The 15,048-nt window shown below is 41.4% G+C and overlaps 1 protein-coding gene across 1 annotated transcript in view; it reads right to left on the reverse strand.

The window, feature by feature from the left end:
- Fng (Fringe glycosyltransferase) overlaps positions 1 to 15,048 on the reverse strand; it is a 115,021-nt gene that overhangs the window by 2,431 nt on the left and 97,542 nt on the right. Inside the window, exons 7-8 of the mRNA XM_076778789.1 lie at positions 3,128 to 3,293; positions 995 to 1,080 (exon numbers count right to left, since the gene is read on the reverse strand). Coding sequence (XP_076634904.1) covers positions 995 to 1,080; positions 3,128 to 3,293 — 252 coding nt within the window. The remainder of the gene's footprint in view (positions 1 to 994; positions 1,081 to 3,127; positions 3,294 to 15,048) is intronic.

Below are 15,048 nucleotides of genomic sequence, written 5' to 3' on the forward strand. Positions count from 1 at the left end.
AAATTAAATAAAAAAAATGGACGATTCCGCTATTCTTTTTTTTTTTTTATTTCTTTAAATGTACACGAATATTTGTATTTTCCTTTTCGAGAATTCCATCGATGACCACCGAATACAAAATATTATTTTTACTCGCGTGGCGGCCGAGCAGAGTAATGGCCGCCAGTGGCGAGTTAAAATTTCAGTTAAAAAAAAAAAAGAAGAAAAAAAACAGTTCTGGCTGGTTTTTCCGCGTGGAAAAGCTCGAATGGAGGGCTGGGAGGCGAGGAACGGGACTCGTAAAGGCTCTCCGTAATTGTAATAAAGTCAATTAAAACCGTCGAGCCAGGCATCTTTATTATTGGCTCTCGCCACACGCTTCCGTCTTCTGCTCGCGCGGTTTCAGCGTCTAGCCGTCGTGGCCACACGGGCAGGCCAATTACACGAGCAATTCGAGCCTTTATGGAGGAACGGCTGCGAGGGAAAGGCGAGGAGGGGAGGGAAGGAACGTTGCTCGAAGAAACGGGAAAATGGTACGAGGAACGCGTCCTGCGCGGGAAACAGGACGAAGGAGACTGTGGGTTGCACGTTGGGCCCGCGGCTAATTGCTCCTGCTGCCCCCTGCTGGATCGTAAAAACGACAAATTAGACCCGGGGGATCGCGACCGCTCGTCACCTCCGTTGCACCTCGGCTGCCCCTTGCCGGAGCCTTCTGACAAACCGGTGGCGGTCACATAACTCTTGGGAAACTGGACAACCACCCCCCTCCCTCGCCCCTACTAAACCATATTAAATCTTGGGTTTCACGGGGTTGCTCTTGTCCAGAATACGATATCTCCAGCTTTTCTCGGGATTTTTTTTAAAAGAAACTATAAAACTTTTTGCGTATCGGTTGTGGCGCACATTTACAGTATACAAATTGCTTTTGTAAACAAAAAATAACGACAATTACGCGAACCGTGGTTCTGGTTAAAAAATGTCTTGCTGGTGTGAAAATTGTGAAATTGCAAGGTACCTCTTAGGATCGTCCATCATGTCGAATCCATCGATCTTCAAAATATTCCATTCGTCCCTGGGACCCTTGGAGTAACTGAACGACACCTGGAATAAGTAAAAACGGAGAAACAGTCAGCTACATCATTAACCACTTTGTCCAAACATCGCCAACACTTTTATAATCGGAAATGGAGGACGAGACACGTTCGACACGTCGTCGAGGATTTGCAACGAGAGGGACGCGACGAGTTCGTCGCCATCGCCGACAGAACACGATATCCCCTTATTTTGCTTATGGCTCGCGTGAAACTCGACACCGAATGCCTAATCAAGTTCTGCCTACGAGCAGAACGAAAATATTTGTTTTGCGCGCGATACGGCCACGCTTAAGCGACGAGCAGTTTCGTTTTTTACGTTTCGTGTTTCCGCGCGATCGTTTCCCGTTCGCCACTAAACAAGATCTACGAAAAGATTCCACACGCAATTTCAACGTTCTTACAACTGCCTCGTAAAACACTTTCTCGATTAGGACTCCCTTTTCGTAAGAGGAAATTATCATGGAACTTCGAAACTCGAGCATAGGGTTAACCGCGCCATCTGTTACCATACAATGGACATTACATTGGTGCCATCTAGGTTTTATTAAAGTGCTATGCACGTTGTCGAATTCTCCGTATAGTCTTGCGTTGATGTTGTCAATTATTTCACTAACCAACAATTTCGAAAGGCTGTCCAACGTCTAGATGACGATAGAATTTTAAAATGAAATTTGTAACGTCGATCGAAAAAATCGAGCTAGGAAGGTGAAGGAACAACAATGGCACCTGGTGACCGTTGGCTCGCGCGAACACAACGATCACCTGATTTCTATGAGTCGGTTAGCCCCGAACGGTAATTTCCAAACAACGAACGAGAACGGTCACGATTAAATAATGGCCATTGCGTTCCGTGAAGGAAAGCAGAGCCGCGGTGATTCATCGCGGAGATTATTCTATTACTCGCGATTAGACTTCACACGGCGACCCGTACGATCTTAATTCCGTCCCCCCCCCCCGGACCTCCCACCCTTAATTTTTTTAATCCCCCGCTCGTACCGGATCAATTAATCATTGCGTGGAACGCGGTCGAGATTGGAGGCGCGCTGTGCGCGGTGTTCCGAAACCCAACGCTCGATAAAACGGACAAACGATGTCGTTTTTTGATCGGAGAAATTAGCAAGGGCAAAGAACCACCGCCAGACGGCGGTAACCGTCGAATGGCAAAATTCTACGGGCGTTTAACATCGTGACTGTCACCCATACACAGGGTGTTCGGTCACCTCTGGGAAAAATTTTAATGGAAGATTTTGGAGGCCAAAATAAGGCGAAAATCAAGAATACTAATTTGTTGACGGAGGCTTCGTTAAAAAGTTATTGACGTTTAAAGTTCCGTCTGTACTGAATTTTTTTCTCGTAAATGCGCAGGATTTAGGGGGTATGTCTGTTCACCAAAAATGATTGTAATTGACCCCCACAGCTAACAATATTTTTTTCAGAACGATTTGAAATATTTTAATTTCGTCGAAAAATTTCACACCTTTTCGAATTTTTTTCTCGAAAGTGGGTAGGATTTCGAGGATATGTCCAATGACCAAAAATGATTATAATTAACCCCCGGAACCGAAAATAATTTTTTTAAAACGATTTGGAAAAATCTTTTTTCTCCGAAAAATTTCACCACATAACCTAATTTTTTCTCGAAAGTAAGTAGGATTTCGGGGGTATGTGTATTCCACAGAAATGATTGTAACTGATCTGCGCAAACAAGCATAATTTTTTCAGAATGATTTGAAATTTTTTAATTTAACTTTTTAATAACTTTATAATCGTCTTATTTTGGCCCCCAGAATCCCCCATTAAAATTTTTCCCAGGGGTGACAGGATTGACCATTACGATGTTAGAAAAATTAAGACGTTGAGGGAAATAAATTTGGATAGAATTTGTGAATTTTAACAAGGTTACGAAAATAAGTACCGAAACGAATGTTAGGTTATGTAACTTAGAATGGTCTAAAATCAAAATTTTACATTCGCAGAATATTACACGGTCTTGATCTGACAGTGAACGCGTTTGAACGATGCGATGAAATTGAAAATAAAGTCTTGAAAATTACCTGGTCAGCGAAGGTGTCCTTGTTAAGGAATTTCATCGGTTCTAGATGAGAATGGAACTGTTCGACGACGGTGAGCTGCTTTTTCAGGAGGTACTCGATGATATAGCCCATCGTCACGTCGTCGGGCAACCTAATTCTGTCGCCCACCGTGATGAACTTTCCACCCCTGGAAGCGAACGCAAACAATCGTTACTCGTGTCGTCAATTTGTTGGCCAACCGAAAACTTCTTTCGGACACAAACAACACACTAGTCACGGACTTTGCGAATTCCTCGTGTTCACGCGACGAATTTCATACAAATCATCGGATAAATCAACATAAAAATAATATAAACACGGCCAACGACGAGACTGCAAACGCCAGACTTAATAAAACGTTTCAAGAATATTCTAATTTAACATAATAGTTATACAGGGTACTCGGCCATCCCTGGGAAAAATTTTAATGGGGGATTCTAGAGGCCAAAATAAGACGAAAATCAAGAATACCAATTTGTCGATGGAGGCTTCGTTAAAAAGTTATTAACGTTTAAAATTTCGGCCATACTGAATTTTTTTTCTCGAAAATGCGCAAGATTTCGGGGGTATGTCTATTCACCAAAAATTATTGTAATTGACTCCCGCAACCGAAAATAATTTTTTCGGAACGATTTGAAATATTTTAATTTCGCCGAAAAATTTGTCTACCTATTCGATTTTTTTTCTCGAAAGTGGATAGGATTTCGAAGACATGTGTATTCACCAAAAATGATTGTAATTGACCCTTGCAACCGAAAATAATTTTTTTAGAATGATTTGAAATATTTTAATTTCGCCGAAAAATTTGTCTACCAATTTGAATTTTTTTCTCGAAAGTGCGTAGGATTTCGGGGGTATGTGTAATGACCAAAAATTATTGTAATTGACCCCCGCATCAGAAAATAATTTTTCCAAAACGATTTGAAATATTTTAATTTCGCTGAAAAATTTGTCTACCTATTCGATTTTTTTTCTCGAAAGTGGATAGGATTTCGAAGACATCTGTATTCACCAAAAATGATTGTAATTGACCCTTGCAACCGAAAATAATTTTTTTAGAACGATTTGAAATATTTTAATTTCGTCGAAAAATTTGTCTACCTATTGGAATTTTTTTCTCGAAAGTGCGTAGGATTTCGGGGGTATGTGTAATGACCAAAAATTATTGTAATTGACCCCCGCATCAGAAAATAATTTTTCCAAAACGATTTGAAATATTTTAATTTCGCCGAAAAATTTGTCTACCTATTCGATTTTTTTTCTCGAAAGTGGATAGGATTTCGAAGACATGTGTATTCACCAAAAATGATTGTAATTGACCCTTGCAACCGAAAATAATTTTTTTAGAATGATTTGAAATATTTTAATTTCGCCGAAAAATTTGTCTACCTATTCGAATTTTTTTCTCGAAAGTGCGTAGGATTTCGGGGGTATGTGTAATGACCAAAAATTATTGTAATTGACCCCCGCATCAGAAAATAATTTTTCCAAAACGATTTGAAATATTTTAATTTCGCCGAAAAATTTGTCTACCTATTCGATTTTTTTTCTCGAAAGTGGATAGGATTTCGAAGACATGTGTATTCACCAAAAATGATTGTAATTGACCCTTGCAACCGAAAATAATTTTTTTAGAACGATTTGAAATATTTTAATTTCGTCGAAAAATTTGTCTACCTATTCGAATTTTTTTCTCGAAAGTGCGTAGGATTTCGGGGGTATGTCTGTCGACCAAAAATGATCGCAATTGACCCCCGCATCAGAAAATTTTTCCAAAATGATTTGAAATATTTGGATTTAATTGTTAATAACTTTTTAACGAAGCCTCCATCAACAAATTAGTATTCTTGATTTTCCTCTTATTTTGCCTCTAGAACCCCTCATTAAAATTTTTGGGCGAACACCCTGTATAAAGCGTATTATGCTTTTGTGTATTAAATAAAAAATAGAAACGAGATTGGAATTTTGTGTCTGCGGTTCAGAGTTACGAGATTCCTACAGATTTTAGTATCAGCTCGTAGAGTCGTGCGTAGGTGCACATCTAGCGCCCAAGAGCGTCGTGTGCATGAATTACGGAACGATCCATCGCACGCGATACTTTTTCGCCGTTTCGAAAAGCGGATCCCGTCGCGTATGGTTCCCCAGGATACCGCGCCCACCTTCGTCCTAGGATTATCCGGTGTTTATTACCTCCGCGGGTCGGGTGACCCCGGCGAAAGAAGAGCGGAAGAGGAACGAGCCGGACTCGGCCGAGAGCAAAACCAACGAGACAGACCCTCCGACGATAATAAATTCCTCGACTCTATGAGCGGTTCGATTTGCAAGCTTGCACGCGTTCGCGTGTGCCGGGATATCCGGGGGGGCCTGGACACACCGTGACTCGTAAGTAACAGTAATTATTATTTACTGCTCGAGGAACCATTCGTTTCGGAACCAAATGGCCGCGACTAGTCCGCGATAAAAGCGGCAATTTATCGTACTGGGCCCGGTGTAGCGATAAATAGAGAATTTCGAAAAATTGGAAAACCTCGACCAGGACGTTGCCAACTTATATTTCTCGGACGCCAAAAAGAGAAATTCGTGTACCGCCTATCCGATACCGATGTTCAACAAAATTTCTCGATGACAATTATTTATAATACCACAAAATTAATTTCATTCTTTTGGCGTTGCTTTTCTGATAAATTCTCCAACGTCCACTCGATACTTCGGGGCCCCCCCAGAAGATAAAAGGGAACGGATGGATAATGGGGCGTCCAATAATTCGTTTAGAATTCCCTAAACGTTTTCTGGGGATATTCCAAACGTTCCACGTTGAACCAAACCCGCGAGGAACGACGAACGAATTGAACGGCGACGGCAAAATTCGGGCGAAACAAGTTTCGGTCAATTTGAACACAAAAGGCAGCGTGTGGCTCGCGGAACGACGATTCCTCGGAGGGAAATCGTGTCTCCCTGGGTCGAGGCTGTTTCCTGTCGATCTTAATCGCGCATGCGTGTCTCTGGTGGCACGCGAAAGGTTTAAGAAGCGAGGGTCCGCATCGCGTGACTTTCCGGGCCCCTGTGCCGCGTAATTTATTCGCGGAGAGGGGGCCAGCACCTTTTCAGTTCTCGTACCGCTTTTTTCCCATAAGTTGCTCGCAAAGGGTTGTCCCGTCGTCCTGGCACGCTTCCGTGAACTTGCCCGGGACTATGAAAATGAGTTAATTGCTTCCTACAGTGGGGGGGAACTGGACTCGAGACGAAGTTCCTCCGACTCGGTCGGAACGTCCCCCGGGACGCTATTGTCGTTTCGTATCGATCAACTCGCTTCTTCCACGAATCGAATTAACGCTTGGATCGCCATGTCATATACGGGACGACAAAAAATTTACTATTATCTATTACAGACTACTTTGTACATTATATTTTTATTACTTTCAAATATATTTTTCAATTATCGAATTAATGCTTGGGTCGGCAATGTTAACCGTATACGGGGTGACAAAATTTTTACTGTTATCTATTACAGATTATTTTATAGATATTTTTATTACTTTCAAATATATTTTTCAAGTCGACGAATTTAATTTATTTTGTTATTTACTGACTTTTAGATGCAACCTTAGGCTTAACGCTAGATTTACTAGTATTTTTGAAATTTTTTAAATGAATCGAATTAATGCTTGGATCGGCAACGTTAATACGGGGTAACAAAATTTTTACTGTTATCTATTACAAACTATTTTGTACATTATATTTTTATTACTTTCAAATATATTTTTCAACGCGACGAATTTAATTTATTTTGTTATTTACTGACTTTTAGATGCAACCTTAGGCTTAACGCTAGATTTACTAGTATTTTTTAAATTTTTTAAATGAATCGAATTAATGATTGGATCGCCATGTCATATACAGGATGACAAAAAATTTACTATTATGTATTACAGACTATTTTGTACATTATATTTTTATTACTTTCAAATATATTTTTCAAGTCAATGAATTTAATTTATTTTGTTATTTACTGACTTTTAGATGCAACCTTAGGCTTAACGCTAGATTTACGGACGTTGACTGTGTACCTTTTTTTACTGCAACCCGTTTTTTTGAAATCTTTAAAATCTACAGATTTTTATTTACTGTTGTCTCTTGTCTACTTGTTATGGCTAAAAGAAGTCACGATTAGTATGATTTATAACGATGTCATTAACCAGTTAGCTGTGATTGGCGAGTATACTCGTCATGGAGAAGTAGTAGGAGTTTGTGTCATGACGAGTATACGATTCATTTTTCTTGTGTTTTTCATTTAATATGTATGTAACATATGTTTATGTTAAACAAATAAGTAAATATTAGTAATAAAATTGTCAATTTCATAAAATAAACCCATCCTTTTGATCCAATATTTTAACAGCGATACTTTGTGATTGACGAGTATATTCGTCATCGCTCGATTTTCGCGACACATACAGGTTGTTCGGCCACCCCTGGGAAAAATTTTAATGGGGGATTCTACAGGCCAAAATAAGACGAAAATCAAGAATACCAATTTGTTGATGGAGGCTTCGTTAAAAAGTTATTAACAATTAAATTCAACAATTTCAAATCGTTCTGGAAAAATTATTTTCGGTTACGGGGGTCAATTACAATCATTTTTGGTGAATACACATACCTCCGAAATCCTACCCACTTTCTAGAAAAAAATTCGATAAGGTATTGAAATTTTTAGAGGAAATTAAAATATTTCAAATCATACTAAAAAAATTATTTTCGGTTGGGGGGGTCAATTACAATCATTTTTGGTCATTACACATACCCCCGAAATCCAACTCACTTTCGAGAAAAAAATTCCTTAACGAAAATCTAATTAGATGCCTAAATTTGTCGACGAAAAAAAAAAAATTTCAAATCGTTCTGGAAAAATTATTTTCGGTTGCGGGGGTCAATTGCAATCATTTTTGGTAAATAGACATACCCCCGAAATCCTACCCACTTTCTAGAAAAAAATTCGAGGTGTGAAATTTTTCGACGGAAAAAAAAAATTTCAAATCGTTTTGGAAAAATTATTTTCAGTTGCGAAGCTCAATTACAATCATTTTCGGTGAATAGACATGCCCCCGAAATCCTGCGCGTTTTCGAGAAAAAAATTCTGAACGAGCGAAACTTTAAACGTTAATAACTTTTTAACAAAGCCTCCATCGTCAAACTGATATTCTTGACTTTCGCCTTATTTTGGTCTCTGCAATCCCCCATTAAAATTTTTCCCACGGTTGGCCGAACACCCTGTATAGGTGGCCTGCTCTCAAAATGGGGCGACACAGTTAACTGGTTAAAAACCAATAAGCAATGTCTAAAGAATATCTGCACGTTCAGAATGTTTAAGCATAAAATTGAAAACTCGAATCGACGGGGTTCCATAAAACCTAATGTTAAGCAACCTTAATCGATCCCGATTGCAAACAAATTAACTTCCGGACAATTTAATTCAACTCCAGCTTCGAATGCAGAAATTTACAATAGCCCCGTAACCCCTTAATCAGCAACGACGCCACGGAGAGAGCTCGCAATTCCCCGAGACGAGGGTTCCCGGTCGAGCGTGGAGCGTCGTATCGCCAGTTGACTTTCGACCGCGAGAAATATTAGAATCTGATAATGGGAGAGTAACGAGGGGCCGGTGCATTCGGCCCCGGAATGGAACGAAGCCGGATCGGTTTAATTGTCGGATTGCGCGAGGAGGAGGCTGGCTCCTTAATTTAACGGCATTCCACGCATGTAGATTAGTCCGTGAGCGTGCACCTGCCGCGGCCCAACGGCTGTCGTCGTCGTCTTCTCCCGCTCGTCGCTGGAACTGGTTGGTCGCATTAAACCGAGTCCCCTCGCATTTATTAAAGCCCCACGGGACCGTCGGACAGCGCCGGTATATCGCATCCACAACCCGTCCTAACGAATTTCCATCGATTACGCGATAATACGACCTATTAATTGGATCGATCTCGTCCCATTAATTCGTACGCCGAGACTTTCGGTTCCGGGAGAAGAAAATGGAACACGCCGCCGGACGGAAACGGGGCACGCGCGCTCGTGTTCGCGTTACGACGCGCTCGGTAACGCGCTTTGCCACGCTTCGACGAGCTTGAAATTATTTTCTACGAAGGAGGACACCCGGGAAGGAATTAATTCGGGGGAAGAAGCGTCCGCGCGTTAACGCGTTCATTCGCCACGGCGATCAGGGTCGTTGGGAAATTTATATTTGGCGGGAATTTGAAGGGGTGGCGCACGACCTTGGAAATTTTTAAAATATCGGTGGGAGGGGTATCAAACTTTTAAAACCGCAAGTGTTAATACAGGATGTTCGGCCATCCCTGGGAAAAATTTTAATGGAGGATTCTAGAGGCTAAAATAAGACGAAAATCGAGGATACCAATTTGTTGATGGAGGCTTCGTTAAAAAGTTATTGACGTTTAAAGTCCCGCTCGTACTGAATTTTTTTCTAGAAAGTGGGTAGGATTTCGGGGGTACGTTTATTCACCAAAAATTATTGTAATTGACCCCCTCAACCGAAAATAATTTTTCCAGAACGATTTGAAATTTCTTTTTTTCGTCGAAAAATCTCAACACCTATCCGATTTTTTTTCTCGGAAGTGGATAGGATTTCGAAGACATGTGTATTCACCAAAAATGATTGTAATTGACCCCTGCAATCGAAAATAATTTTTCCAGGACGATTTGAAATTTGTTTTCCCCGTCGAAAAATTTCACACCTTCTCGAATTTTTTTCTAGAAAGTGGGCAGGATTTCGGGGGTACGTCTATTCACCAAAAATGATTGTAATTGACCCTCGCAACCGAAAATAATTTTTCCAAAACGATTTGAAATTTTTTTTTTCGGTCGAAAAATTTCACACCTTTTCGAATTTTTTTCTCGAAAGTGGGCAGGATTTCGGGGGTACATCTATTCACCAAAAATGATTGTAATTGACCCCCGCAATCGAAAATAATTTTTCCAGAACGATTTGAAATTGTTGAATTTAATTGTTAATAACTTTTTAACAAAGCCTCCATCAACAAATTGGTATGCTTGATTTTCGTCTTATTTTGGCCTCTAGAATCCTCCATTAAAATTTTTCTCAGGGATGGCCGAACACCCTGTATATTGTACTTTTAAAAAGTTTTCAGGAATTGCAAAGTCGAATTTTCGTCTCGAACCTGTCGTCATACGTATATGGGAGTTTCGAGACAAAAATCATAACCTCTGAACTAATTAATTTTTTACCCAAGACCCCTAATATAATACTTATTTAAAGAAAATGAAAAAATGCATCAAATGTTGCATAAAAATGTATACAGTTTCCTGAAAAAAGTGAGATGATCTTAAGATTTTTTTATCAAGTAAAAAATTGTTGTCGATCATGACTATTTTGTTTATTGGATCAACGGATACGCCTAAAAAATCGTGATAATCATTTCGAGTATATGGGCAACCGGAATAAAAATCAGAACTTCGTATTCACTCTTAATTTACCTTTTATTCTCTCTTTAAATAATCAAGTATTACTTATAGCTCAAAAAGTATGAGAAAATAAATGTATGACAAATAAAACAAAAGATATAACGAATACTTTCTCCGTATCGGGCAAACTTGGGTTAGGTTAAGTTTGGCGTTGACTTAAAGTATAATATCCTCTTAATTAATAAAAAAAAAATATTACGAGGTTACTTCTTGTTACTGTTTTTAAAATTCAAGTCAAAGTTGAAAAACATCGAATACAAAAAATTGAGAGATCGTTAGTATTGCAGAAACGTTGATCAGCATAATTTATAAAAAGAGTCACTCGTACGAAAATTGGCAAATGTCTAATTTTTCGGAAAATAAAACATCGCCATCAATTCTGAAGCGCCATTTTCAATTGCAAAACAGTAAATTCAGTAAAAAACGAAGATCACAATGTACTTCGTCAATTTATAGGTATTAGTTTCTTTTATTTTTGTTTATTACACGTTTATGCAACGCCGCCATTGTCTAGTCAGGTAAGTTTCGAATATTTTTGTCATAACTGCCATTTAACCCCTTGACGTACGATTTCATTTCAAATAATTTGTCAAACGTATACTATTCAATTTTGTTTAAATTTGTGCATACAATGGTCACGAAAGAGAATAGATTTGTTTTACAAACACTTCGTTAATGTAGAAATGTGTTGATTTTAATGCATAAGACTTGATGACGAGTGAGTAGTCTTGTGATTGTAAAATTTTACATCAAGAACTTATAGGTTATAGGATAAGGGGTTAAAGCTTTTAACGTCTCCGAAACGTTCGACGGTTGTACCTAACCTCAATCAGCGACGCGGAGGATCGTCGGGACGAGTGGAACGCGGAACGCGGACCGCGAACGTAGGATTCGACGACGATATCGAACGAATGGGGAATTTGGTTTATCGGGAGACGGCGAAGGGGTAAAAATTTCGGGAAACGGCGGTGGACATCCGTCGTGGTGCCGAGGCGAGAGACGCACGGGCCACGGCGGACATAAATCGTGCCAATTAGAGCGGCGACCGGTAGTCACAAGTTCGGTGAGCACGCTTGTATATCGGCCGGCACCTCCTCTTCGGGACGCACGTGAGAGAACACCGACGGACAAATGTCTCAAAGGCTCGCCGCCTATCGTACATTTGTCTGCTCAACTTCTCCGGTATGTCCGAGAAAACGAGAATAAATTGGGACGATCGAGATAGATAGGAACGAAAGAATTCTTCAATTGGAGAAATTCATCGAAATTTCAACCGGTACGCCGATCCTGGCTTCGGGCAACAATTAGATCCAACCGCGTCTCTGCCTTGGTTAGGTCTCAGTTTTTCTTTTTGTTTAATCGATGTAGAACCGCTGCATAGCGGTTACACAATTTATACCGAGCGCGTACATTCGTGCCAAGCTATTTTTAAACGATGAATTCCGTCTATAACGAATTTTTTCTGCGAAAATTTAGGTTAGGGTCAACGAAGACAGGCAAGATGTTCCTATGTCTGTCCTTGGTTATTTTCAATTGCAAGACAAGGAAAAGCATAAAAACGTCGTTTCGACGCTCGTGTGACTCTAACCTTAGCTGCTAGGTAAATGAAACTCGAGCTCTCGCTTAACCTCTGTCCGTTACAGAGGATATAGCGAACGAGACGAAGAAAAAACGAGAGCTCGAGCATTCGTAGAGGCTTAAATGTCCCGTGACGCGAAATAAAAACTTTTATTATCGCATTCTTTCCTGCGGTAACTCGTTTAAAAACTTACTATTAAGATCTATTTTTAAACGGTGAATTCTATTACGAATTCAACGTGCCACAACGACGGAACCCACGCGAGAAAGTTGAACAATTTCGCGACCACCGGATGGCATCACTTACGGGAAGGGCAAAGGAGACGGTGACCGTGGCAGAAGAGACATCATAAGCCCCCCGCGACTGCGAAAGTAAGCTCGTTAGGCTAGGTCGCGCACGCATTTGCAATGCAACGAGGGTTCCACGACCGGGCGGAAAACTAGGATGAAGGTGCCCTTCGATAGGGTAAAACAAGAGACCGGTTAAAATCTCTGGTTACTTCGTTCTGCGGCCGAACCTGGCTGCAAATCGACTTAACCATCCATTTCCAACAGGAAAACAAAACTTGTATAATGATAATAAAAATCTGTAATATACTTTCCACCTGATTCGAAAAATAAAGAACGTGTTAAAGCTACCAACGTGTCTGAACTGACATGGTTCGAGTCCCAGTGCTATTAATACATCGCTACCGTTGGTCGGTCGGTCGATGAAACGTGACACGTCCTCCGAAATCCCCTCGAGACGGCTCCGCGACGATAATCGATGCGCGGAGCATCGTGCATCGGTTATTATTTCAACGTCCGGCGCAAAAAGAAATCGGGACAGACCGGCATGGCTCGAACCACCGACGATCGCCGAAAAATCCAAGGGCTGCCGCGTAAACAATTTCTTTCCACGACGGAGTGGAGCCCCGGCCCCCCCCCCCTCCACGACGATTTTCTCACGCTCGCCGATCGCCGAAAATACCCAGGCCACGCGCGACAAAATCATTATAAAATTGTTTATTTATTAATACAAATCTTCGAACATCGCATAATGGAAGAAAAAGCTAATCAAAGGTTATATGTATAATCAAGATATTTGAGAAATCACTTTCTATTTTATTTTGAAAGACAACGCAACATTTAGATCGCAGAATTGCATAAATAGAATGATTATTCATACAAACTCCATACACACAGAGGCAGATATAATTGAACAATCACCAGATAGTCTAAAATTATCCTTGCAGAGTATTGTAAATTAATTATTTTGTTAAATTGTTGATGCCTGCATATTAGATCTCTTGCACTAAAGGGCATTATTCCCGATAATAAATGAGTAATAATAACAATAATAAAAATCAATTCCGATACTCGATAACATTTATGTATAGCTCGCCGTGGATATTGTACCGTTGAGAATCAGTAATCCGAAAGCATCGACGGTAAGTGAATATTCTTGTTCCGATTATCTATGAATTTTCGTTCCCCGATACGCTGCTTCGTATCTCTCGATAAATATTTCACGGAAATATGGAACACCGACTGTAATTTACGGGTGCACGGGGTTCGTTAAAGTTGAAGAAATCGCTGACTAGAATACCCCCTCTTAAATGTCGGATAAAAAAATTACACCTTCCCTTTGTCGCTCGCGAGATCATTATCTTCTTTTCAAGGACGTCTTGCGTACTCTTTTCTTATGATCCAGGGGACGAGGGGGGTGGTAACCCTAGAGTCGAAGAGGAGAGCATTCATTAGCGAATACCATCGACGGATTCTCGAATCTGGCGTACCTCGGTTCCGACCGTCTCTCTTCGGTCTTTTTAATTGGCCAGATTAGCCCCGAAATCGCGTACCCTTCTCCCCCCTCCCCCCTTTGGGCCCCGGGGTCCTTCCCTCTCTATTCCTCTGCGCGGACCCCTCCCCACTCCTGCCGTTCCCGCCCCGCCGTTGCACCTTGTCGCCGTCGTCCAGCGCCGTCCTTTCGGCATCGCCGACACGGAATATCGGCCTCGTTAAAATACCTGCGCCACGACGAAATCGAAATTTCGGGGTTACAGGGGCCCCCGGTGGGGGCATCGAAGCATCCTTCGAGCTTTCCGTCTTCGTCCGGCGCTAAATAACCCGGGGACAGATCTCGCTGATACCTCCGCCACGGGCCCCCTTACTATTTCTCTCTTTCTCCTCGTGAACATTCCGTGCAAGCCTCGCGCGAACGGAAACCGAGTTAACGAAGGAAACGAGGAGATTCCCGAACCGTCGCGCGGGATACGCTTTGATTTATTTCACGGTTTTTCGCCCCGTCTCGCGAAACGTACGGGGAGGAAATTACGACATCGAGGCACAAAGACTCCGCGGGACCAAAAAATCGGATAATATTTCGATATTATACGGAGGCGAATCGTTTGTTATTTTTTATGTCAAATGAACGGGTACCATTTACGTCAACGACTGCGAATGAGTAAATAAAGTCGAATAAGCAAAGGAATAAATAGTCGAGAGCGTTGGGGACGAAGTTGGAATTCCAAAGGGTGCGTTGGGTCGGGTTTAGATGTCGCCGAGTAAACGTTAAATCGCGACGGATGAATTCGCGTTGTCGCGATCGAAACGAGCCGATCTCTCGAAGGGATCGTGATGCGCGTCCCCGACTTGTCTATCGATATCGCGATCGACCAGGCGGACGAAACTATCGGAGCGGATCGCGCGCACGTACCGCCACTTCATTCGTCGCGGAACGAGGCGGCGGATCGTTCCCGATCAGAAATGGAAGAGACTCGGTGCCCCGGGGTGCCGGCTCGATCTCTGGAAACGCACGATGGATCGATATCGATCGCGTCGGAGACGCG

Source organism: Colletes latitarsis, chromosome 11, assembly GCF_051014445.1.
Source record: "Colletes latitarsis isolate SP2378_abdomen chromosome 11, iyColLati1, whole genome shotgun sequence".
Taxonomy (NCBI): domain Eukaryota; kingdom Metazoa; phylum Arthropoda; class Insecta; order Hymenoptera; family Colletidae; genus Colletes; species Colletes latitarsis.